The 26,024-nt window shown below is 50.5% G+C and overlaps 1 protein-coding gene across 1 annotated transcript in view; it reads left to right on the forward strand.

Annotated features, from left to right (window-relative positions):
- Nucleotides 1-3,871: 3,871 nt before the first annotated feature.
- NECTIN4 (nectin cell adhesion molecule 4) overlaps nucleotides 3,872-26,024 on the forward strand; it is a 71,166-nt gene continuing 49,013 nt past the window's right edge. The window contains exon 1 of the mRNA XM_069949930.1: nucleotides 3,872-4,038. Within this exon, the coding sequence (XP_069806031.1) occupies nucleotides 3,972-4,038 (67 nt within the window). The 5' untranslated portion in view covers nucleotides 3,872-3,971. The remainder of the gene's footprint in view (nucleotides 4,039-26,024) is intronic.

Below are 26,024 nucleotides of genomic sequence, written 5' to 3' on the forward strand. Positions count from 1 at the left end.
TTCTCAACGGTCATCAGTCTCTATTATTTCTCACAGTTCACCAATCCCCATGATTTCTCAACAGTCATCATTCACTGTGATTTCTAACCAGTCATCAATCACTATGATATTTCACCCGCCATTAGTCACTATGATTTCTCACCGGTCATCAATCACGAAGATTTCTCACCAGTCATCAATGACTATAATTTCTCACTATGATATCTCACCAGTCATCAATGACTATGATTTCTCACTAGTCATCAATCACCATGATTTCTCATCGGTCATCAATCACTATGATTTATCAACAGTCATCAATCACTGGGATTTTTCACCAATCATTAATAACTATGATTTCTCTTTATTTTATCATTTATTATATTTCACTGATCATCAATCACTATGATTGCTCACAAGTCATCAATCACTATGATTTCTCACCAGTTATTAATCACCATGATTTCTCACCAGTCATCAATCACTGTGATTTCTCACCAGTCATCATTCACTATGATTTTTCACCAGTCATCAATTACTATGATTTCTCACCGGTCATCAGTCACTATGATTTCACACCATTCATCAATCACCATGATTTCTCACCAGTCATTAATCACTGTGATTTCTCACCAGTCATCATTCACTATGATTTTTCACCAGTCATCAATCAGTATGATTTCTCAACAGTCATCAATCACTATGATTTCTTTCTATTTTATCATTTATTATATTTCACTGATCATCAATCACCACGATTTCTCACCAATCATTTATCTCTGTGATTTCCTATTAAAATGAAGGCTGTTTGAGAAATATGTCACACATAAGGACTGTCTACCCGTAATTTACACAAGCTATTACTTTGCTTTAAGTGTGGCAGAATTCTCAGCCAATTTCTGGTGCAATTTTTTAGGATTTTTGGTGCCTAAGTGTCTAAAAAGTTGCAAAAATGCACAATAAATGTGGAGAATGTTTTTCCAGACAGAATTCTGGCAGAGCCACTTTAGTATATGTGGGCCATTGTGTGCACTGTATGTTGTACCCATACACATGATGTGTGTCTATATATGTAAATATGTGTGTATGTGTACTTATATATATATATATATCTTATGCGACTATACTGCACCACATTCTGGGAAATCATGTCAAGGCCAACAGGGACTGTGAGCATTTCTTTCGGGTAAGGATCAGTTTTGGGGTTGGGGAATTAGAATCAGTTTTGGGGTTTAGGTAGGATTGCTTGAGCTATGAAGTTAGGGGTGGGGTTAGGATCAGTTTTAGGGTTTCAGTGAGGTTAGGGTCAGTTTTTTCGGGTTTCTGTTAAGTTAGGATCAGTTATGGGGTTTGGGTGGGGTTAAGATCAGTTTTAAGGTTTGGATTAGGGATGGGGTTTTGCTTAGAGTCAGTTTTGGGGTTGGGATTTGCAGATTTCGGGGCACACTTATCAGTCTTTTTGCACTACTATTTGGGGTTTGTACTCTTTTTGCTCAGTTGGCGCCACCTGTGCTGTTTTCACTAACTACTTTGTAGCCAGATTTATCATATGCAACATATGAACTTTTAGGCAAAAAAGTGTGGAACCTTTCTCCAGTCAGACTCTGGAGTAGTTTTTAGTAAAAAAAAAAAAAAAAAAAAAAAAAAAAAAAAAAAGATTCATCAAGGTCTGTGCGCCTAATGATAACTCTTAGCGCATAGATTGGAGATTTTTGTGCAGTACATGAAAAGGGCACAAGCGCAAATTTATTCTGTATCAAGGGATGGAGGATTCTGGCAGGACCATTGGGCTCAGTAATGTGTATGGGGGCTATGGTGTCGGCTGTTGGAGAGGACTGTGCATGGGGCGGTAGGAGAGGACTGTGCATGGGGCGGTTGGAGAGGACTGCGTATGGGGGGTTGGAGAGGCCTGTGCATGGGGCGGTAGGAGAGGACTGTGCATGGGGCGGTTGGAGAGGACTGTGCATGGGGCAGTTGGAGAGGACTGTGCATGGGGCGGTTGGAGAGGACTGTGTATGGGGCGGTTGGAGAGGACTGCGCATGGGGCGGTTGGAGAGGACTGCGCATGGGGGGTTGGAGAGGACTGTGCATGGGGCAGTTGGAGAGGACTGCGTATGGGGGGTTGGAGAGGACTGTGCATGGGGCGGTTGGAGAGGACTGTGTATGGGGCGGTTGGAGAGGACTGTGCATGGTGCGGTTGGAGAGGACTGTGCATGGGGCGGTTGGAGAGGACTGTGCATGGGGCGGTTGGAGAGGACTGTGCATGGGGCGGTTGGAGAGGACTGTGCATGGGGCGGTTGGAGAGGACTGTGCATGGGGCGGTTGGAGAGGACTGTGCATGGGGCGGTTGGAGAGGACTGTGCATGGGGCGGTTGGAGAGGACTGTGCATGGGGCGGTTGGAGAGGACTGTGCATGGGGCGGTTGGAGAGGACTGTGTATGGTGCAGTTGGAGAGGATTGTGCATGGGGGGGTTGGAGAGGACTGTGTATGGGGCGGTTGGAGAGGACTGTGCATGGGGGGTTGGAGAGGACTGTGCATGGGGCGGTTGGAGAGGACTGTGCATGGTGCGGTTGGAGAGGACTGTGCATGGGGCGGTTGGAGAGGACTGTGCATGGGGCGGTTGGAGAGGACTGTGCATGGGGCGGTTGGAGAGGACTGTGCATGGGGCGGTTGGAGAGGACTGTGCATGGGGCGGTTGGAGAGGACTGTGCATGGTGCGGTTGGAGAGGACTGTGCATGGTGCGGTTGGATAGGACTGTGCATGGGGCGGTTGGAGAGGACTGTGCATGGTGCGGTTGGAGAGGACTGTGCATGGGGCGGTTGGAGAGGACTGTGCATGGTGCGGTTGGATAGGACTGTGCATGGGGCGGTTGGAGAGGACTGTGCATGGGGCGGTTGGAGAGGACTGCGTATGGGGCGGTTGGAGAGGACTGTGCATGGTGCGGTTGGAGAGGACTGTGCATGGGGCGGTTGGAGAGGACTGTGCATGGGGCGGTTGGAGAGGACTGTGCATGGGGCGGTTGGATAGGACTGTGCATGGGGCGGTTGGAGAGGACTGCACATGGGGCGGTTGGATAGGACTGTGCATGGGGCGGTTGGAGAGGACTGCACATGGGGCGGTTGGAGAGGACTGTGTATGGGGCGGTTGGAGAGGACTGTGCATGGTGCGGTTGGATAGGACTGTGCATGGGGCGGTTGGAGAGGACTGCGCATGGGGCGGTTGGAGAGGACTGTGCATGGGGCGGTTGGAGAGGACTGTGCATGGGGCGGTTGGAGAGGACTGTGCATGGGGCGGTTGGAGAGGACTGTGCATGGGGCGGTTGGAGAGGACTGTGCATGGGGCGGTTGGAGAGGACTGCGCATGGTGCGGTTGGATAGGACTGCACATGGGGCGGTTGGAGAGGACTGCGTATGGGGCGGTTGGAGAGGACTGTGCATGGTGCGGTTGGAGAGGACTGTGCATGGGGCGGTTGGAGAGGACTGTGCATGGTGCGGTTGGATAGGACTGTGCATGGGGCGGTTGGAGAGGACTGCACATGGGGCGGTTGGAGAGGACTGTGCATGGTGCGGTTGGTGAGGACTGTGCATGGTGCGGTTGGATAGGACTGTGCATGGTGCGGTTGGATAGGACTGTGCATGGGGTGGTTGGATAGGACTGTGCATGGTGCGGTTGCATAGGAATATGGCTGATGCTCCTGGCATGTCTTCCTCTCCCCAGTGCATGGACACTCGGCTGGGCTGATCATGCAGGAGGAATGGGCAGCTGTGGGGATGTCAGTGACTACTGCTGCTCCCTCTCCCCTCTCCCCTCTCCCCCCTCCCCCCCAGGGTTACACACCTCGCACAGGTTTAGCCTTTTTGGAACTCGTTTGTCAACTTTTAAATCCGGAACTGAGAAGAGAGAGGAAAGCGAGAAGCTGAGAGAGTCACCTCCCTGCCGCTGGATTGTGGGCTACTGGCTGGACTACTGCGAGCTGCTGGGGCACAGACCATGCTGGGACCACACCGGGGGATCTGGGGGGCACAACTACTACTACTACTGCTGCTCACCTGTCCAGGTAAGGAGGGGGGGCTGTATACAGGGGTCCAGAGCAGCAACATATACAGGGACCATATCATACAGGAGGCCAGAGCAGCAACATATACAGGGACCATATCATATACAGGTGGATACAGGGACCATATCATACAGGAGGCCAATGCAGCAACATATACAGGGACCATATCATACAGGTGGATACAGGGATCATATCATACAGGTGGATACAGGGACCATATCATATACAGGTGGATACAGGGACCATATCATACAGGAGGCCAATGCAGCAACATATACAGGGACCATATCATACAGGTGGATACAGGGATCATATCATACAGGTGGATACAGGGACCATATCATACAGGTGGATACAGGGACCATATCATACAGGAGGCCAATGCAGCAACATATACAGGGACCATATCATATACAGGTGGATACAGGGACCATATCATACAGGTGGATACAGGGACCATATCATATACAGGTGGATACAGGGACCATATCATACAGGAGGCCAATGCAGCAACATATACAGGGACCATATCATACAGGAGGCCAGAGCAGCAACATATACAGGGACCATATCATATACAGGTGGATACAGGGACCATATCATACAGGGGTCCAGAGCAGCAACATATACAGGGACCATATCATACAGGTGGATACAGGGACCATATCATACAGGTGGATACAGGGACCATATCATATACAGGTGGATACAGGGACCATATCATATACAGGTGGATACAGGGACCATATCATACAGGTGGATACAGGGACCATATCATACAGGAGACCAGTGCAGCAACATATACAGGGAGCCCATCATATACAGGGAGCCCATCATGTACAGGTGGATAAAGCCTCTGTATACTGTGTGTGTGTGTGTGTATACCTATAGCCTCTGTATACTGTGTGTGTGTGTGTGTGTATACCTATAGCCTCTGTATACTGTGTGTGTGTGTGTATACCTATAGCCTCTGTATACTGTGTGTGTGTGTGTGTACCTATAGCCTCTGTATACTGTGTGTGTGTATACCTATAGCCTCTGTATACTGTGTGTGTGTGTGTATACCTATAGCCTCTGTATACTGTGTGTGTGTGTATACCTATAGCCTCTGTATACTGTGTGTGTGTGTGTATACCTATAGCCTCTGTATACTGTGTGTGTGTGTGTGTATACCTATAGCCTCTGTATACTGTGTGTGTGTGTGTGTATACCTATAGCCTCTGTATACTGTGTGTGTGTATACCTATAGCCTCTGTATACTGTGTGTGTGTGTGTATACCTATAGCCTCTGTATACTGTGTGTGTGTGTGTGTATACCTATAGCCTCTGTATACTGTGTGTGTGTGTGTGTATACCTATAGCCTCTGTATACTGTGTGTGTGTGTGTGTATACCTATAGCCTCTGTATACTGTGTGTGTGTGTATACCTATAGCCTCTGTATACTGTGTGTGTGTGTGTATACCTATAGCCTCTGTATACTGTGTGTGTGTGTGTGTATACCTATAGCCTCTGTATACTGTGTGTGTGTGTGTGTGTATACCTATAGCCTCTGTATACTGTGTGTGTGTGTGTGTATACCTATAGCCTCTGTATACTGTGTGTGTGTATACCTATAGCCTCTGTATACTGTGTGTGTGTGTGTATACCTATAGCCTCTGTATACTGTGTGTGTGTGTGTGTATACCTATAGCCTCTGTATACTGTGTGTGTGTGTGTGTGTGTGTATACCTATAGCCTCTGTATACTGTGTGTGTGTGTGTATACCTATAGCCTCTGTATACTGTGTGTGTGTGTGTGTATACCTATAGCCTCTGTATACTGTGTGTGTGTGTGTGTGTACCTATAGCCTCTGTATACTGTGTGTGTGTACCTATAGCCTCTGTATACTGTGTGTGTGTGTGTGTACCTATAGCCTCTGTATACTGTGTGTGTGTGTGTGTGTGTACCTATAGCCTCTGTATACTGTGTGTGTGTGTGTATACCTATAGCCTCTGTATACTGTGTGTGTGTGTGTGTATACCTATAGCCTCTGTATACTGTGTGTGTGTGTATACCTATAGCCTCTGTATACTGTGTGTGTGTGTATACCTATAGCCTCTGTATACTGTGTGTGTGTGTGTGTGTATACCTATAGCCTCTGTATACTGTGTGTGTGTGTATACCTATAGCCTCTGTATACTGTGTGTGTGTGTATACCTATAGCCTCTGTATACTGTGTGTGTGTGTATACCTATAGCCTCTGTATACTGTGTGTGTGTGTATACCTATAGCCTCTGTATACTGTGTGTGTGTGTATACCTATAGCCTCTGTATACTGTGTGTGTGTGTATACCTATATCCTCTGTATACTGTGTGTATACGATGGACCCTGGCACTATAAGGGGGTGGGATGGGGGCCCCCGACGATGGACCCTGGCACTATAAGGGGGTGGGATGGGGGCCCCCGACGATAGACCTTAGTAGTATAAGGGGGTGGGATGGGGGCCCCCGACGATAGACCTTAGTAGTATAAGGGGGGGACCCCAGGAGCTTGAGGTTGAGGACACAATGGGTTCCCCACCATGCTGATGTATGGGCGAGGGGCCACTACAGTCCTCTGCTTCAGAAGCACCTGGTAAACAAGGTGACACCTGGCTGAGGACACCATTAGCGTGTAAGTATTCAGGAGACCTGCCTGCTGACAGTCTCCCTCGTCTCAGGGCGTAGAGGGTTTGGGGCAATGTGCATTAATCACACTAATATGGCCACATTCCCGAGCAGCCGAAGCGCAGACTCACCTGTCTGGGATGACACAGGTGGAGCCCTGAGGTGGGCCAGTCCAGGCACATAGCAGGGAGGCAGCAGGTGTGACAGCGTCCCAGCAGTCTCCATGAACCTCGCTGCGGCCATTGTATCCAGAACAGAAATGAAGCAATCACATTCCAAGAGATTGAACCAGTGTCCAGCCCCATGGTGGCTCCTTGAGTCACTCCTGCAGTCCTCCCCTCTTCGGGTGGCGTCCGACCGGACCTCTGCGCGGACTAGGGTCCGGGTGGCGTCCGACCGGACCTCTGCGCGGACTAGGGTCCGGGTGGCGTCCGACCGGACCTCTGCGCGGACTAGGGTCCCGGTGGCGTCCGACCGGACCTCTGCGCCGACTAGGGTCCCGGTGGCGTCCGACCGGACCTCTGCGCCGACTAGGGTCCCGGTGGCGTCCGACCGGACCTCTGCGCCGACTAGGGTCCCGGTGGCGTCCGACCGGACCTCTACTTAAGGAGTATAGGGGGAAAACAACATGTCCCTCACCTCGTGGGAGATGGCTGTAGGCATATGGTGGACAGAAGATAAATCTACACTCACTGGCCACTTTATTAGGTACACCTGTCCAACTGCACGTTACCACTTAATTCCTAATCAGCCAATCACATGGCGGCATTTAGGCATGTAGACATGGTCAAGACAATCTCCTGCAGTTCAAACCGAGCATCAGTATGGGGAAGAAAGGTGATTTGAGGCCTTTGAACGTGGCATGGTTGTTGGTGCCAGAAGGGCTGGTCTGAGTATTTCAGAAACTGCTGATCTACTGGGATGGAGATGGCTGTAGGTGTATGGTGGACAGGAGATGGCTGTAGGTGTATGGTGGACAGGAGATGGCTGTAGGTGTATGGTGGACAGGAGATGGCTGTAGGTGTATGGTGGACAGGAGATGGCTGTAGACGAATGAGATACAGGAGATGGCTGTAGGCGTATGGTGGACAGGAGAGGACTTTATGTATACTGTATGGTGGACAGGAGATGGCTGTAGGTGTATGGTGGACAGGAGAGGACTTTATGTATACTGTATGGTGGACAGGAGATGGCTGTAGGCGTATGGTGGACAGGAGAGGACTTTATGTATACTGTATGGTGGACAGGAGATGGCTGTAGGTGTATGGTGGACAGGAGAGGACTTTATGTATACTGTATGGTGGACAGGAGATGGCTGTAGGCGTATGGTGGACAGGAGAGGACTTTATGTATACTGTATGGTGGACAGGAGATGGCTGTAGGCGTATGGTGGACAGGAGAGGACTTTATGTATACTGTATGGTGGACAGGAGATGGCTGTAGGTGTATGGTGGACAGGAGAGGACTTTATGTATACTGTATGGTGGACAGGAGATGGCTGTAGGCGTATGGTGGACAGGAGAGGACTTTATGTATACTGTATGGTGGACAGGAGATGGCTGTAGGCATATGGTGGACAGGAGATGGCTGTAGGCATATGGTGGACAGGAGATGGCCGTAGACGAAGAAGATACAGGAGATGGCTGTAGGCGTATGTTATGATATAGGATCATCGGTCAGCAATGATGAACATTAGATGGCTCTAGACATATGACCTTGCGCATATGGTAGACGGTAGAGGACTGTAAAACAATAAGATACGAGAGATTGGTGGACAGAAAATGGCAGTAGACGAGATATGGGGGATGGCAGTAAATGTATGGTGAACAGGAGATAGATGATAGGAAATCGGTTAGAAAAGAAGCTTCTGGCACAACAAATGTAGAGAAAATCCAGGAAAGCTCTTTATTCATACAGTGGTATTTGATGCGTTTTGGAAACTAAACCTCACTCAGCTATAAGAAACCTGGTATAGCCTTGCTGTAGCATCACCATTCCACGGTCGGCTGTAATTGACATTAGATTTCTGTAGGTATATGATGGACAGGTGATGGTTATACAAGAATGAGATACTGGAGATGGCTGCTGGTACATGGTGGACGGGAGGTGGCTGCAGGTATATGAAGGACGGGAGGTGGCTGCAGGTACATGGTGGACGGGAGGTGGCTGCAGGTATATGAAGGACGGGAGGTGGCTGTAGGTACATGGTGGACGGGAGGTGGCTGCAGGTATATGAAGGACGGGAGGTGGCTGCAGGTATATGAAGGACGGGAGGTGGCTGTAGGTACATGGTGGACGGGAGGTGGCTGCAGGTATATGAAGGACGGGAGGTGGCTGTAGGTACATGGTGGACGGGAGGTGGCTGCAGGTATATGAAGGACGGGAGGTGGCTGCAGGTATATGAAGGACGGGAGGTGGCTGTAGGTACATGGTGGACGGGAGGTGGCTGTAGGTACATGGTGGACGGGAGGTGGCTGCAGGTATATGGAGGACGGGAGGTGGCTGTAGGTACATGGAGGACGGGAGGTGGCTGCAGGTATATGAAGGACGGGAGGTGGCTGCAGGTATATGAAGGACGGGAGGTGGCTGCAGGTATATGAAGGACGGGAGGTGGCTGCAGGTACATGGTGGACGGGAGATGGCTGTAGGTACATGGAGGACGGGAGGTGGCTGTAGGTACATGGTGGACGGGAGATGGCTGCAGGTACATGGTGGACGGGAGATGGCTGCAGGTACATGGTGGACGGGAGATGGCTGCAGGTACATGGTGGACGGGAGATGGCTGCAGGTACATGGTGGACGGGAGATGGCTGCAGGTACATGGTGGACGGGAGATGGCTGCAGGTACATGGTGGACGGGAGATGGCTGCAGGTACATGGAGGACGGGAGATGGCTGCAGGTACATGGAGGACGGGAGATGGCTGCAGGTACATGGTGGACGGGAGATGGCTGCAGGTACATGGTGGACGGGACGGGAGGTGGCTGTAGGTACATGGTGGACGGGAGATGGCTGTAGGTACATGGAGGACGGGAGGTGGCTGTAGGTACATGGTGGACGGGAGGTGGCTGCAGGTACATGGTGGACGGGAGATGGCTGCAGGTACATGGTGGACGGGAGATGGCTGCAGGTACATGGAGGACTGGACGGGAGGTGGCTGCAGGTATATGAAGGACGGGAGGTGGCTGCAGGTATATGGAGGACGGGACGGGAGGTGGCTGCAGGTACATGGTGGACGGGAGGTGGCTGCAGGTACGTGGTGGACGGGAGGTGGCTGCAGGTACGTGGTGGACGGGAGGTGGCTGCAGGTACGTGGTGGACGGGAGGTGGCTGCAGGTACGTGGTGGACGGGAGGTGGCTGCAGGCACGTGGTGGACGGGAGGTGGCTGCAGGCACGTGGAGGACGGGAGGTGGCTGCAGGTACATGGAGGACGGGAGCTGGCTGCAGGTACATGGTGGACGGGAGATGGCTGCAGGTACATGGAGGACTGGACGGGAGGTGGCTGCAGGTATATGAAGGACGGGAGGTGGCTGCAGGTATATGGAGGACGGGACGGGAGGTGGCTGCAGGTACATGGTGGACTGGACGGGAGGTGGCTGCAGGTATATGAAGGACGGGAGGTGGCTGCAGGTATATGGAGGACGGGACGGGAGGTGGCTGCAGGTACATGGTGGACGGGAGATGGCTGCAGGTACATGGTGGACGGGACGGGAGATGGCTGCAGGTACATGGTGGACGGGAGATGGCTGCAGGTACATGGTGGACGGGAGATGGCTGCAGGTACATGGTGGACGGGACGGGAGGTGGCTGTAGGTACATGGTGGACGGGAGATGGCTGTAGGTACATGGAGGACGGGAGGTGGCTGTAGGTACATGGTGGACGGGAGGTGGCTGCAGGTACATGGTGGACGGGAGGTGGCTGCAGGTATATGAAGGACGGGAGGTGGCTGCAGGTATATGGAGGACGGGACGGGAGGTGGCTGCAGGTACATGGTGGACGGGAGGTGGCTGCAGGTACATGGTGGACGGGAGGTGGCTGCAGGTACATGGAGGACGGGAGGTGGCTGCAGGTACATGGAGGACGGGAGGTGGCTGCAGGTACATGGTGGACGGGAGATGGCTGCAGGTACATGGAGGACTGGACGGGAGGTGGCTGCAGGTATATGGTGGACGGGAGGTGGCTGTAGGTACATGGAGGACGGGAGGTGGCTGCAGGTACATGGTGGACGGGAGGTGGCTGTAGGTACATGGAGGACGGGAGGTGGCTGCAGGTACATGGAGGACGGGAGGTGGCTGCAGGTACATGGAGGACGGGAGGTGGCTGCAGGTACATGGTGGACGGGAGGTGGCTGTAGGTACATGGAGGACGGGAGGTGGCTGCAGGTACATGGAGGACGGGAGGTGGCTGCAGGTACATGGAGGACGGGAGGTGGCTGTAGGTACATGGAGGACGGGAGGTGGCTGCAGGTACATGGAGGACGGGAGGTGGCTGCAGGTACATGGTGGACGGGAGGTGGCTGCAGGTACATGGAGGACGGGAGGTGGCTGTAGGTACGTGGTGGACGGGAGATGGCTGCAGGTACGTGGAGGACGGGAGGTGGCTGCAGGTACGTGGTGGACGGGAGGTGGCTGCAGGTACGTGGTGGACGGGAGGTGGCTGCAGGTACGTGGAGGACGGGAGGTGGCTGCAGGTACATGGTGGACGGGAGCTGGCTGCAGGTACATGGTGGACGGGAGGTGGCTGCAGGTACATGGAGGACGGGAGGTGGCTGTAGGTACATGGTGGACGGGAGGTGGCTGTAGGTACATGGTGGACGGGAGGTGGCTGTAGGCATCTTATATAATATATAGGAGATTGTATTTGGCTTTGCTGTACATCCCAGTTTCCATGTTGTCGGCTGTGATGGACATATAGAGGATAGCAAAGGTTTTGGTCATCTCCTGGTTGCTATCCTCTATATGTCCATCACAGCCGACAAAGGTTTTGGTCATCTCCTGGTTGCTATCCTCTATATGTCCATCACAGCCGACAAAGGTTTTGGTCATCTCCTGACACATGGAGACACGTTGCAGCTTTTGTGGTTAGATCTGTAGCCATCAATTTTACCTTTAGGGCGCGTTCACACGTACTGTATTGCAGCGGACTTGATGCTGTGTTTAGTCCAATCTGCTGCACATCGGCTCCGTGTGACGCTCCCCTGAGTTACAGAACATCCTCACTGAAGCCATCAAGGTGACTGGTCCCAGGGCCGTATTTACCCCTAGGCACCCGTGGTCCGGGGCCTAGGGCAGGAGCAGGGGGCAGAAAAAAATAATTTTTTTGTTTTTATGTTTCTCTCCTCCGGTTCAGACTTGCCAGTAAATCTGGTGTCTTTTCCAGGGGGGTGGGGGGTATTGGTCAGGTCTGGTATCGCCAGGGGGGTGGGGGGTATTGGTCAGGTCTGGTATCGCCAGGGGGGTGGGGGGTATTGGTCAGGTCTGGTGTCTTTTCCGGGGGGGGGGGGGGGGCATTGGTCAGGTCTGGTGTCTTTTCCAGGGGGGCGGGGGGTATTGGTCAGGTCTGGTGTCTTTTCCAGGGGGGCGGGGGGTATTGGTCAGGTCTGGTGTCTTTTCCAGGGGGGGCGGGGGGTATTGGTCAGGTCTGGTATCACCAGGGGGGGTGGGGGGTATTGGTCAGGTCTGGTGTCTTTTCCAGGGGGGTGGGGGGTATTGGTCAGGTCTGGTGTCTTTTCCAGGGGGGTGGGGGGTATTGGTCAGGTCTGGTGTCTTTTCCAGGGGGGTGGGGGTATTGGTCAGGTCTGGTGTCTTTTCCAGGGGGGTGGGGGGTATTGGTCAGGTCTGGTATCGCCAGGGGGGGGCGGGGGGTACTGGTCAGGTCTGGTGTCTTTTCCAGGGGGGTGGGGGGTATTGGTCAGGTCTGGTATCGCCGGGGGGGGGGGGGGGGGGGGGGGGGGGTGGGGGGTATTGGTCAGGTCTGGTGTCTTTTCCAGGGGGGGTGGGGGGTATTGGTCAGGTCTGGTATCGCCAGGGGGGGCGGGGGGTATTGGTCAGGTCTGGTATTGCCAATAGGTGCGTGTAGATGGGGCGTCTGCAGGTTTAGCGCCTAGGGCAGCAGCAGCTGGTGATACAGCCCTGACTGCTCCATCTCCTCCAGCCATACAGATATGACCTATATACAGGTAAGATCGGGAGTGACATCATCCAGAGTAGTATACGGAGGTGACGGACATATGACACAATCTGTAGTGGATGGAGCGGCCTCCTCCTCCTCCTCCTCCTCCTCAGGAGACTGCTATAGGGAACCTCCAGGTTGTCACTGCCCCACACCCCGGCCTCAGATGTGTCTGGAGAAGACGCCCTCCTTGCTCATCTGCTTTGTTATGCAGCTTTCATGCCCAGCTTGGGCGTTCGGACCCACCCTGCTCCACCCAGCCCATTGTTTCTTCTTGCCTCATAAACCGGCACTGAGCTCCATTATTCCCACTCCGTGTTTTCCTAATGATTCACCGGGGAAAGTTTATAAAGTGGTGCGGCAGGGTCTAGGTCCTGTACGGCCATTGTGGTGGGCGGGATACGGGATAATGGCTGGTATACAGGTCTATAGATGGTATACGGGATAATGGCTGGTATACAGGTCTATAGATAGTATACGGGACAGTATAATGGATGGTATACAGGTCTATAGATGGTATACGGGATAGTATAATGGCTGGTATACAGGTCTATAGATGGTATACGGGATAATGGCTGCTATACAGGTCTATAGATGGTATACAGGATAATGGCTGGTATACAGGTCTATAGATGGTATACGGGATAGTATAATAAATGGTATACAGGTCTATAGATGGTATACGGGACAGTATAATGGATGGTATACAGGTCTATAGATGGTATACGGCACAGTATAATGGATGGTATACAGGTCTATAGATGTATACGGCACAGTATAATGGATGGTATACAGGTCTATAGATGGTATACGGGATAGTATAATGGATGGTATACAGGTCTATAGATAGTATACGGGACAGTATAATGGATGGTATACAGGTCTATAGATGGTATACGGGATAGTATAATGGATGGTATACAGGTCTATAGATGGTATACGGGATAGTATAATGGCTGGTATACAGGTCTATAGATGGTATACGGGATAATGGATGGTATACAGGTCTATAGATGGTATACGGGATAATGGATGGTATACAGGTCTATAGATGGTATACGGGATAATGGATGGTATACAGGTCTATAGATGGTATACGGGATAATATAATGGCTGGTATACAGGTCTATAGATAGTATACGGGACAGTATAATGGATGGTATACAGGTCTATAGATGGTATACGGGATAATATAATGGCTGGTATACAGGTCTATAGATGGTATACGGGATAATGGATGGTATACAGGTCTATAGATGGTATACGGGATAATGGCTGGTATACAGGTCTATAGATAGTATACGGGACAGTATAATGGATGGTATACAGGTCTATAGATGGTATACGGGATAATATAATGGATGGTATACAGGTCTATAGATGGGATACGGGACAGTATAATGGATGGTATACAGGTCTATAGATGGTATACGGCACAGTATAATGGATGGTATACAGGTCTATAGATGGTATACGGGATAATGGCTGGTATACAGGTCTATAGATGGTATACGGGATAGTATAATGGCTGGTATACAGGTCTATAGATGGTATACGGGATAATGGATGGTATACAGGTCTATAGATTGTATACAGGATAATATAATGGCTGGTATACAGGTCTATAGATGGTATACGGGATAATGGATGGTATACAGGTCTATAGATGGGATACGGCACAGTATAATGGATGGTATACAGGTCTATAGATGGTATACGGGATAATGGCTGGTATACAGGTCTATAGATGGGATACGGCACAGTATAATGGATGGTATACAGGTCTATAGATGGTATACAGGATAATGGCTGGTATAAAGGTCTATAGATGGTATACGGGATAATATAATGGCTGGTATACGGGATAATGGATGGTATACAGGTCTATAGATGGTATATGGGATAATGGATGCAATACAGGTCTATAGATGGTATACGGGATAGTATAATGGATGGTATACAGGTCTATAGATGGTATACGGGATAGTATAATGGATGGTATACAGGTCTATAGATGGTATACGGGATAGTATAATGGATGGTATACAGGTCTATAGATGGTATACGGCACAGTATAATGGATGGTATACAGGTCTATAGATGGTATACGGGATAATGGCTGGTATACAGGTCTATAGATGGTATACGGGATAGTATAATGGATGGTATACAGGTCTATAGATGGTATATGGGATAGTATAATGGATGGTATACAGGTCTATAGATGGTATACGGCACAGTATAATGGATGGTATACAGGTCTATAGATGGTATACGGGATAATGGCTGGTATACAGGTCTATAGATGGTATACGGCACAGTATAATGGATGGTATACAGGTCTATAGATGGTATACGGGATAATGGCTGGTATACAGGTCTATAGATGGTATACGGGATAATGGATGGTATACAGGTCTATAGATGGTATACGGATAATGGATGGTATACAGGTCTATAGATGGGATACGGCACAGTATAATGGATGGTATACAGGTCTATAGATGGTATACGGGATAATGGCTGGTATACAGGTCTATAGATGGTATATGGGATAATGGATGGTATACAGGTCTATAGATGGTATACGGGATAGTATAATGGATGCAATACAGGTCTATAGATGGTATACGGCACAGTATAATAAATGGTATACAGGTCTATAGAAGGTATACGGGATAATGGCTGGTATACAGGTCTATAGATGGTATACGGGATAGTATAATGGATGGTATACGGGATAGTATAATGGATGGTATACAGGTCTATAGATGGTATACGGGATAGTATAATGGCTGGTATACAGGTCTATAGATGGTATACGGGACAGTATAATGGATGGTATACAGGTCTATAGATGGTATACGGGATAGTATAATGGATGGTATACAGGTCTATAGATGGTATACGGGATAATGGCTGGTATACAGGTCTATAGATGGTATACGGGATAATGGCTGGTATACAGGTCTATAGATGGGATACGGCACAGTATAATGGATGGTATACAGGTCTATAGATGGTATACAGGATAATGGCTGGTATACAGGTCTATAGATGGTATACGGGATAATATAATGGCTGGTATACGGGATAATGGATGGTATACAGGTCTATAGATGGTATATGGGATAATGGCTGGTATACAGGTCTATAGATGGTATACGGGATAGTATAATGGATGGTATACAGGTCTATAGATGGTATATGGGATAGTATAATGGATGGTATACAGGTCTATAGATGGTATACGGGATAGTATAATGGATGGTATACAGGTCTATAGATGGTATACGGCACAATATAATGGATGGTATACAGGTCTATAGATGGTATACGGGATAGTATAATAAATGGTATACAGGTCTATAGATGGTATACGGCACAGTATAATGGATGGTATACAGGTCTATAGATGGTATATGGGATAATGGATGCAATACAGGTCTATAGATGGTATACGGGATAGTATAATGGATGCAATACAGGTCTATAGGTGGTATACGGCACAGTATAATGGATGGTATACAGGTCTATAGATGGTATACGGGATAATATAATGGCTGGTATACAGGTCTATAGATGGTATACGGCACAGTATAATGGATGGTATACAGGTCTATAGATGGTATACGGGATAATGGCTGGTATACAGGTCTATAGATAGTATACGGGATAATGGATGGTATACAGGTCTATAGATGGTATACGGGATAGTATAATGGATGGTATACAGGTCTATAGATGGTATACGGGATAGTATAATGGATGGTATACAGGTCTATAGATGGTATACGGGATAGTATAATGGCTGGTATACAGGTCTATAGATGGTATACGGCACAGTATAATGGATGGTATACAGGTCTATAGATGGTATACGGGATAGTATAATGGATGGTATACAGGTCTATAGATGGTATACGGGATGGTATACAGGTCTATAGATGGTATACGGGATAGTATAATGGATGGCATACAGTTCTATAGATGGTATACGGGATAGTAAAATGGATGGTATACAGGTCTATAGATGGTATACGGGATAGTATAATGGATGGTATACAGGTCTATAGATGGTATACGGGATAATGGATGGTATACAGGTCTATAGATGGTATACGGGATAGTATAATGGATGGTATACAGGTCTATAGATGGTATACGGGATAATGGATGGTATACAGGTCTATAGATGTATACGGGATAGTATAATGGATGGTATACAGGTCTACAGATGGTATACGGGATAGTATAATGGATGGTATAGAGGTCTATAGATGGTATACGGGATAGTATAATGGATGGTATACGGCACAGTATAATGGATGGTATACGGCACAGTATAATGGATGGTATACAGGTCTATAGATGGTATACGGCACAGTATAATGGATGGTATACAGGTCTATAGATGGTATACGGCACAGTATAATGGATGGTATACGGGATAGTATAATGGATGGTATACAGGTCTATAGATGGTATACGGGATAGTATAATGGATGGTATACGGGATAGTATAATGGCTGGTATACAGGTCTATAGATGGTATACGGCACAGTATAATGGCTGGTATACAGGTCTATAGATGGTATACGGGATAGTATAATGGATGGTATACAGGTCTATAGATGGTATACGGCACAGTATAATGGCTGGTATACAGGTCTATAGATGTATACGGGATAGTATAATGGCTGGTATACAGGTCTATAGATGGTATACGGCACAGTATAATGGATGGTATACGGGATAGTATAATGGATGGTATACGGGATAGTATAATGGATGGTATACAGGTCTATAGATGGTATACGGCACAGTATAATGGATGGTATACAGGTCTATAGATGGTATACGGCACAGTATAATGGCTGGTATACAGGTCTATAGATGGTATACGGCACAGTATAATGGATGGTATACAGGTCTATAGATGGTATACGGCACAGTATAATGGATGGTATACAGGTCTATAAATGGTATACGGCACAGTATAATGGCTGGTATACAGGTCTATAGATGGTATACGGCACAGTATAATGGCTGGTATACAGGTCTATAGATGGTATACGGGATAGTATAATGGCTGGTATACAGGTCTATAGATGGTATACGGCACAGTATAATGGCTGGTATACAGGTCTATAGATGGTATACGGCACAGTATAATGGCTGGTATACAGGTCTATAGATGGTATACGGGATAGTATAATGGCTGGTATACAGGTCTATAGATGGTATACGGGATAGTATAATGGCTGGTATACAGGTCTATAGATGGTATACGGCACAGTATAATGGCTGGTATACAGGTCTATAGATGTATACGGGATAGTATAATGGCTGGTATACAGGTCTATAGATGTATACGGGATAGTATAATGGCTGGTATACAGGTCTATAGATGGTATACGGCACAGTATAATGGATGGTATACGGGATAGTATAATGGATGGTATACGGGATAATGGCTGGTATACAGGTCTATAGATGGTATACGGCACAGTATAATGGCTGGTATACAGGTCTATAGATGGTATACGGCATTGGTAAGAGCACATACATATATATGTATCCTGTAGATGGAGGATGAGCCCCCGGTGGTGCAGCAGGTCATACAGACTACGTGGTACAAGGTTTCTCTGGGTAAATCTCTGGATCACACACTTGACAATCGCTCCAGATATTGACGATACAGCGACCGGATCTGTAATCAGGGCGAATCTTCATAAAAGCCCCCCCGCCCCCCAAGTGATTCATTTGGGTTGTTGCTAGAAAAAGCAGTGTGTGTTTTATGTCCTAGTTACCCAACCTTTCTATAGTCATACAGTAACTCACAGGTGACGTCTTCTTTGATCTGAGGCCTCACTTTCCTTTTCCTCTCCATCCGGCCCGGACCACCAGGAAGATTTCTTCCAGCTACAATTCGTCTCTTCTGAACCTGCCAGACAAACATTTATAACTTCCACTTTTTTGTGTCATGTGCAGTAAGGCCAGTAGCTATGTGGGTTGTCCCCTGTATATAGGACCCCCTGCTGTGCCCCCATATAGTAATAATGCCTCCTCTGCTGTGCCCCCATATAGTAATAATGTCCTCTGCTGTGCCCCCATATAGTAATAATACCTCCTGCTGGACCCACCATAGTAATAAAGTTCCCCTCCTGCCTGCAATTAACCTGACCACCATCCCCAAATACACTACCCCACTTGACCCCCTACACACACACACACACACACACACACACACACACACACACACACACACACACACACACACACACACACACACACACACTACCCCATCCCCCCTGACCCCCCCTCCTCCACATATAATGCCCCCTGACCCCTCCTCCTCTATACATTATCCCCCCTGACCCCCCCCTCCTCCTCCATACATTATCCCCCCTGACCCCCCCCTCCTCCTCTATACATTATCCCCCCTGACCCCCCCCTCCTCCTCCATACATTATCCACCCTGACCCCCCCTCCTCCCTACATTATCCCCCCCCGAGACCCCCCCTCCTCCTCCATACATTATCCCCCCCCCTCCTCCATACATTATCCCCCCCCTCCTCCATACATTATCCCCCCCCTCCTCCTCCTCCATACATTATCCCCCCCTGACACCCCCTCCTCCTCCATACATTATCCCCCCTGACACCCCCTCCTCCTCCTCCATACATTATCCCCCCTCCTCCTCCATACATTATCCCCCCTCCTCCTCCTCCATACATTATCCCCCCCTGACACCCCCCCCTCCTCCATACATTATCCCCCCCCCTCCTCCATACATTATCCCCCCCCCCTCCTCCATACATTATCCCCCCCCTCCTCCATACATTATCCCCCCCTCCTCCTCCATACATTATCCCCCCCCTGACACCCCCTCCTCCTCCTCCATACATTATCCCCCCCTCCTCCATACATTATCCCCCCCTCCTCCTCCTCCATACATTATCCCCCCCCTCCTCCTCCTCCATACATTATCCCCCTCGAGACCCCTCCTCCTCCTCCATACATTATCCCCCCTCCTCCATACATTATCCCCCCCTCCTCCTCCTCCATACATTATCCCCCTCGAGACCCCTCCTCCTCCTCCATACATTATCCCCCCTCCTCCATACATTATCCCCCCCTCCTCCTCCTCCATACATTATCCCCCTCGAGACCCCTCCTCCATACATTATCCCCCCTCCTCCTCCATACATTATCCCCCCCTCCTCCTCCTCCATACATTATCCCCCCCCTCCTCCATACATTATCCCCCCTCCTCCTCCATACATTATCCCCCCTCCTCCATACATTATCCCCCCCTGACACCTCCTCCTCCATACATTATCCCCCCCTGACACCCCCTCCTCCTCCTCCATACATTATCCCCCCTCCTCCTCCATACATTATCCCCCCCTCCTCCTCCTCCATACATTATCCCCCTCGAGACCCCTCCTCCTCCTCCATACATTATCCCTCCTCCTCCATACATTATCCCCCTCGAGACCCCTCCTCCTCCTCCATACATTATCCCCCCTCCTCCTCCATACATTATCCCCCCCTGACACCCCCTCCTCCTCCATACATTATCCCCCCCTCCTCCATACATTATCCCCCCTCCTCCTCCATACATTATCCCCCCTGACACCCCCCCCTCCTCCTCCATACATTATCCCCCCCTCCTCCTCCTCCATACATTATCCCCCCTCCTCCTCCATACATTATCCCCCCCTCCTCCTCCTCCATACATTATCCCCCCTCCTCCTCCATACATTATCCCCCCCTCCTCCTCCTCCATACATTATCCCCCTCGAGACCCCTCCTCCTCCATACATTATCCCCCCTCCTCCTCCTCCATACATTATCCCCCCCCTCCTCCTCCTCCATACATTATCCCCCCCTCCTCCTCCTCCATACATTATCCCCCCCCTCCTCCTCCTCCATACATTATCCCCCCCTGACCCCCTCCTCCTCCATACATTATCCCCCTGACCCCCTCCTCCTCCATACATTATCCCCCTCGAGACCCCCCTTCCTCCTCCATACATTATCCCCCCTGACCCCCCTCCTCCTCCTCCATACATTATTCCCCCCCTCCTCCATACATTATCCCCCCCTGACCCCCCCTCCTCCTCCATACATTATCCCCCCTGACCCCCCCCTCCTCCTCCATACATTATCCCCCCCTGACCCCCTCCTCCTCCATACATTATCCCCCCTGAACCCCCACTCCTCCTCCATACATTATCCCCCCTCCTCCATACATTATCCCCCCCCTGACCCCCCCCTCCTCCTCCTCCATACATTATCCCCCTGACCCCCTCCTCCTCCATACATTATCCCCCCTGACCCCCCTCCTCCTCCATACATTATCCCCCCCTCCTCCATACATTATCCCCCCCCCTGACCCCCCCCTCCTCCTCCTCCATAAATTATCCCCCCCCCTCCTCCTCCTCCATACATTATCCCCCCCCCTCCTCCTCCTCCATACATTATCCCCCCCCTGACCCCTTCCTCCTCCATACATTATCCCCCCTGAACCCCCACTCCTCCTCCATACATTATCCCCCCCCTGACCCACTCCTCCTCCATACATTATCCCCCCCCTGAACCCCCACTCCTCCTCCATACATTATCCCCCCTGACCCCCCTCCTCCATACATTATCCCCCCCTCCTCCATACATTATGCCCCCTGACCCCTCCTCCTCCTCCATACATTATCCCCCCCTCCTCCATACATTATGCCCCCTGACCCCTCCTCCTCCTCCATACATTATCCCCCCTGACCCTCCTCCTCGATACATTATCCCCCCTGACCCTCCTCCTCCATACATTATCCCCCCTGACCCTCCTCCTCCATACATTATCCCCCCCCTGACCCCCCTCCTCCTCCTCCATACATTATCCCCCCCCCTCCTCCTCCTCCATACATTATACCCCCCCCCCCAACCACACACACACACCCACCCCCACTGGCTGCCTTCTCACCTGTGTCTGCGAGGTGAGTACTGCAGTGATAGTAACGGCGCATCACCTACTGCCCGCCTGACATATCGACGTGTTCCTCCAATCAGCCAATCAGCGCGTGCACCACAGCCGGCCGCAGCGGCCCCACGCTCCTGCTCTGCACTGCGCTGATTGGATGAACATGTGCGGGCAGGAGGTGATGCGGAGAGGCGGCCGGGGCAAATCTTGAGCGCTCACATGAGCGCGGCAGACTGGGGGGGGGGGGGGGCTGCCGGGCGCCCGGGTGACGGTCTGGGTGTGGGGGCGCTGGTGCGCTATCCAACCAAGGCTGTGTGAGCTCCTGGGGGTGCCACCAGCGCCCCCTAACTGTCCGCGCCCCGTGCCGTCGCCCGGCCGCCCGGTGCAAGAAACGGCCCTGTGTGTAATATAAGTGCAGTGTAGGATATAGTCATGCTGACTATAGGCTTACTGCAACTTTGCTCTATCCGGATCAGTTCCTAGCTCTTTGGCTGTTGTGGATATTGTCCTGCTCTGACTCTCCTAGTCCTCGGCGTGGGTTGAGGTTGTCTCTGTCTTGTCCTCTCCTAAGAGAGTTTAACAGGGCATAGTGCTGTGGGGCGTTACATAGGCGAAAGTTGTTAGAGGTGAACTGTCTTGCGTCCTTCCCATGCGGGGTTCTGACTAAGGAGGACTTACTATTCCTGTCCCCCACGTGACTTACTTCCCCAGCGTAACTAATGAGCGCTGTGAGTGAGTGAAGGGTGCAACAGAAGAAATAAGGAGAGAGCTGATAGGAGAGAAGAAAACAAGACTCCTATTGGTCCACAGATTCAGGTGACACATAGAGAAACACTAACCCTCTACATCCTTCAGCTGTGCGGCTTCCAAATACACATATATAATACAGCGACATCTAGTGGTGAACTTTAGTACTACTTTCATCACAACACAAGGGCAATAAGTACAGACTTTTGCGAAGGGTGAATATAACTAACGCCTGTGGTGGGACATCACACCTTGTGAGGGCAGATAGACCTATAGGTGGAGGTGATAGTATATAAGCTCTCTGGTGACTGGTCTGTGGATGTTGTCTTGTTCTCTGTGCTATGGCGTATGTCAGCACTATATGAAGCAGATACTTGGCGGCCATGTTGGGTCTCCTCCCCGCTGGCTTTATTCCTCTGTCCTCTGTGCTATGGCGTATGTCAGCACTATATGAAGCAGATACTTGGCGGCCATGTTGGGTCTCCTCCCCGCTGGCTTTATTCCTCTGTCCTGTCCTCTGTGCTATGGCGTATGTCAGCACTATATGAAGCAGATACTTGGCGGCCATGTTGGGTCTCCTCCCCGCTGGCTTTATTCCTCTGTCCTCTGTGCTATGGCGTATGTCAGCACTATATGAAGCAGATACTTGGCGGCCATGTTGGGTCTCCTCCCCGCTGGCTTTATTCCTCTGTCCTGTCCTCTGTGCTATGGCGTATGTCAGCACTATATGAAGCAGATACTTGGCGGCCATGTTGGGTCTCCTCCCCGCTCGCTTTATTCCTCTGTCCTCTGTGCTATGGTGTATGTCAGCACTATATGAAGCAGATACTTGGCGGCCATGTTGGGTCTCCTCCCCGCTGGCTTTATTCCTCTGTCCTCTGTGCTATGGCGTATGTCAGCACTATATGAAGCAGATACTTGGCGGCCATGTTGGGTCTCCTCCCCGCTCGCTTTATTCCTCTGTCTTGTCCTCTGTGCTATGGCGTATGTCAGCACTATATGAAGCAGATACTTGGCGGCCATGTTGGGTCTCCTCCTCGCTCGCTTTATTCCTCTGTCCTCTGTGCTATGGCGTATGTCAGCACTATATGAAGCAGATACTTGGCGGCCATGTTGGGTCTCCTCCCCGCTGGCTTTATTCCTCTGTCCTCTGTGCTATGGCGTATGTCAGCACTATATGAAGCAGATACTTGGCGGCCATGTTGGGTCTCCTCCCCGCTCGCTTTATTCCTCTGTCCTGTCCTCTGTGCTATGGCGTATGTCAGCACTATATGAAGCAGATACTTGGCGGCCATGTTGGGTCTCCTCCCCGCTCGCTTTATTCCTCTGTCCTCTGTGCTATGGCGTATGTCAGCACTATATGAAGCAGATACTTGGCGGCCATGTTGGGTCTCCTCCCCGCTGGCTTTATTCCTCTGTCCTCTGTGCTATGGCGTATGTCAGCACTATATGAAGCAGATACTTGGCGGCCATGTTGGGTCTCCTCCCCGCTGGCTTTATTCCTCTGTCCTCTGTGCTATGGCGTATGTCAGCACTATATGAAGCAGATACTTGGCGGCCATGTTGGGTCTCCTCCCCGCTCGCTTTATTCCTCTGTTCTCTGTGCTGTGACGTATGTCAGCACTATATGAAGCAGATACTTGGCGGCCATGTTGGGTCTCCTCCCCGCTCGCTTTATTCCTCTGTGCTATGGCGTATGTCAGCACTATATGAAGCAGATACTTGGCGGCCATGTTGGGTCTCCTCCCCGCTCGCTTTATTCCTCTGTCCTGTCCTCTGTGCTATGGCGTATGTCAGCACTATATGAAGCAGATACTTGGCGGCCATGTTGGGTCTCCTCCCCGCTCGCTTTATTCCTCTGTCCTGTCCTCTGTGCTATGGCGTATGTCAGCACTATATGAAGCAGATACTTGGCGGCCATGTTGGGTCTCCTCCCCGCTCGCTTTATTCCTCTGTCCTGTCCTCTGTGCTATGGCGTATGTCAGCACTATATGAAGCAGATACTTGGCGGCCATGTTGGGTCTCCTCCCCGCTCGCTTTATTCCTCTGTCCTGTCCTCTGTGCTATGGCGTATGTCAGCACTATATGAAGCAGATCCTTGGCGGCCATGTTGGGTCTCCTCCCCGCTGGCTTTATTCCTCTGTTCTCTGTGCTATGGCGTATGTCAGCACTATATGAAGCAGATACTTGGCGGCCATGTTGGGTCTCCTCCCCGCTCGCTTTATTCCTCTGTTCTCTGTGCTATGGCGTATGTCAGCACTATATGAAGCAGATACTTGGCGGCCATGTTGGGTCTCCTCCCCGCTGGCTTTATTCCTCTGTCCTCTGTGCTATGGCGTATGTCAGCACTATATGAAGCAGATACTTGGCGGCCATGTTGGGTCTCCTCCCCGCTGGCTTTATTCCTCTGTCCTCTGTGCTATGGCGTATGTCAGCACTATATGAAGCAGATACTTGGCGGCCATGTTGGGTCTCCTCCCCGCTGGCTTTATTCCTCTGTCCTCTGTGCTATGGCGTATGTCAGCACTATATGAAGCAGATACTTGGCGGCCATGTTGGGTCTCCTCCCCGCTCGCTTTATTCCTCTGTCCTCTGTGCTATGGCGTATGTCAGCACTATATGAAGCAGATACTTGGCGGCCATGTTGGGTCTCCTCCCCGCTCGCTTTATTCCTCTGTCCTCTGTGCTATGGCGTATGTCAGCACTATATGAAGCAGATACTTGGCGGCCATGTTGGGTCTCCTCCCCGCTCGCTTTATTCCTCTGTTCTCTGTGCTATGGCGTATGTCAGCACTATATGAAGCAGATACTTGGCGGCCATGTTGGGTCTCCTCCCCGCTCGCTTTATTCCTCTGTCCTGTCCTCTGTGCTATGGCTTATGTCAGCACTATATGAAGCAGATACTTGGCGGCCATGTTGGGTCTCCTCCCCGCTCGCTTTATTCCTCTGTCCTGTCCTCTGTGCTATGGCGTATGTCAGCACTATATGAAGCAGATACTTGGCGGCCATGTTGGGTCTCCTCCCCGCTCGCTTTATTCCTCTGTCCTGTCCTCTGTGCTATGGCGTATGTCAGCACTATATGAAGCAGATACTTGGCGGCCATGTTGGGTCTCCTCCCCGCTCGCTTTATTCCTCTGTCCTCTGTGCTATGGCGTATGTCAGCACTATATGAAGCAGATACTTGGCGGCCATGTTGGGTCTCCTCCCCGCTCGCTTTATTCCTCTGTCCTGTCCTCTGTGCTATGGCGTATGTCAGCACTATATGAAGCAGATACTTGGCGGCCATGTTGGGTCTCCTCCCCGCTGGCTTTATTCCTCTGTCCTCTGTGCTATGGCGTATGTCAGCACTATATGAAGCAGATACTTGGCGGCCATGTTGGGTCTCCTCCCCGCTCGCTTTATTCCTCTGTTGTTATAAGTCACTCAGTACAGTCACA

Source organism: Dendropsophus ebraccatus, chromosome 13, assembly GCF_027789765.1.
Source record: "Dendropsophus ebraccatus isolate aDenEbr1 chromosome 13, aDenEbr1.pat, whole genome shotgun sequence".
Classification (NCBI taxonomy): domain Eukaryota; kingdom Metazoa; phylum Chordata; class Amphibia; order Anura; family Hylidae; genus Dendropsophus; species Dendropsophus ebraccatus.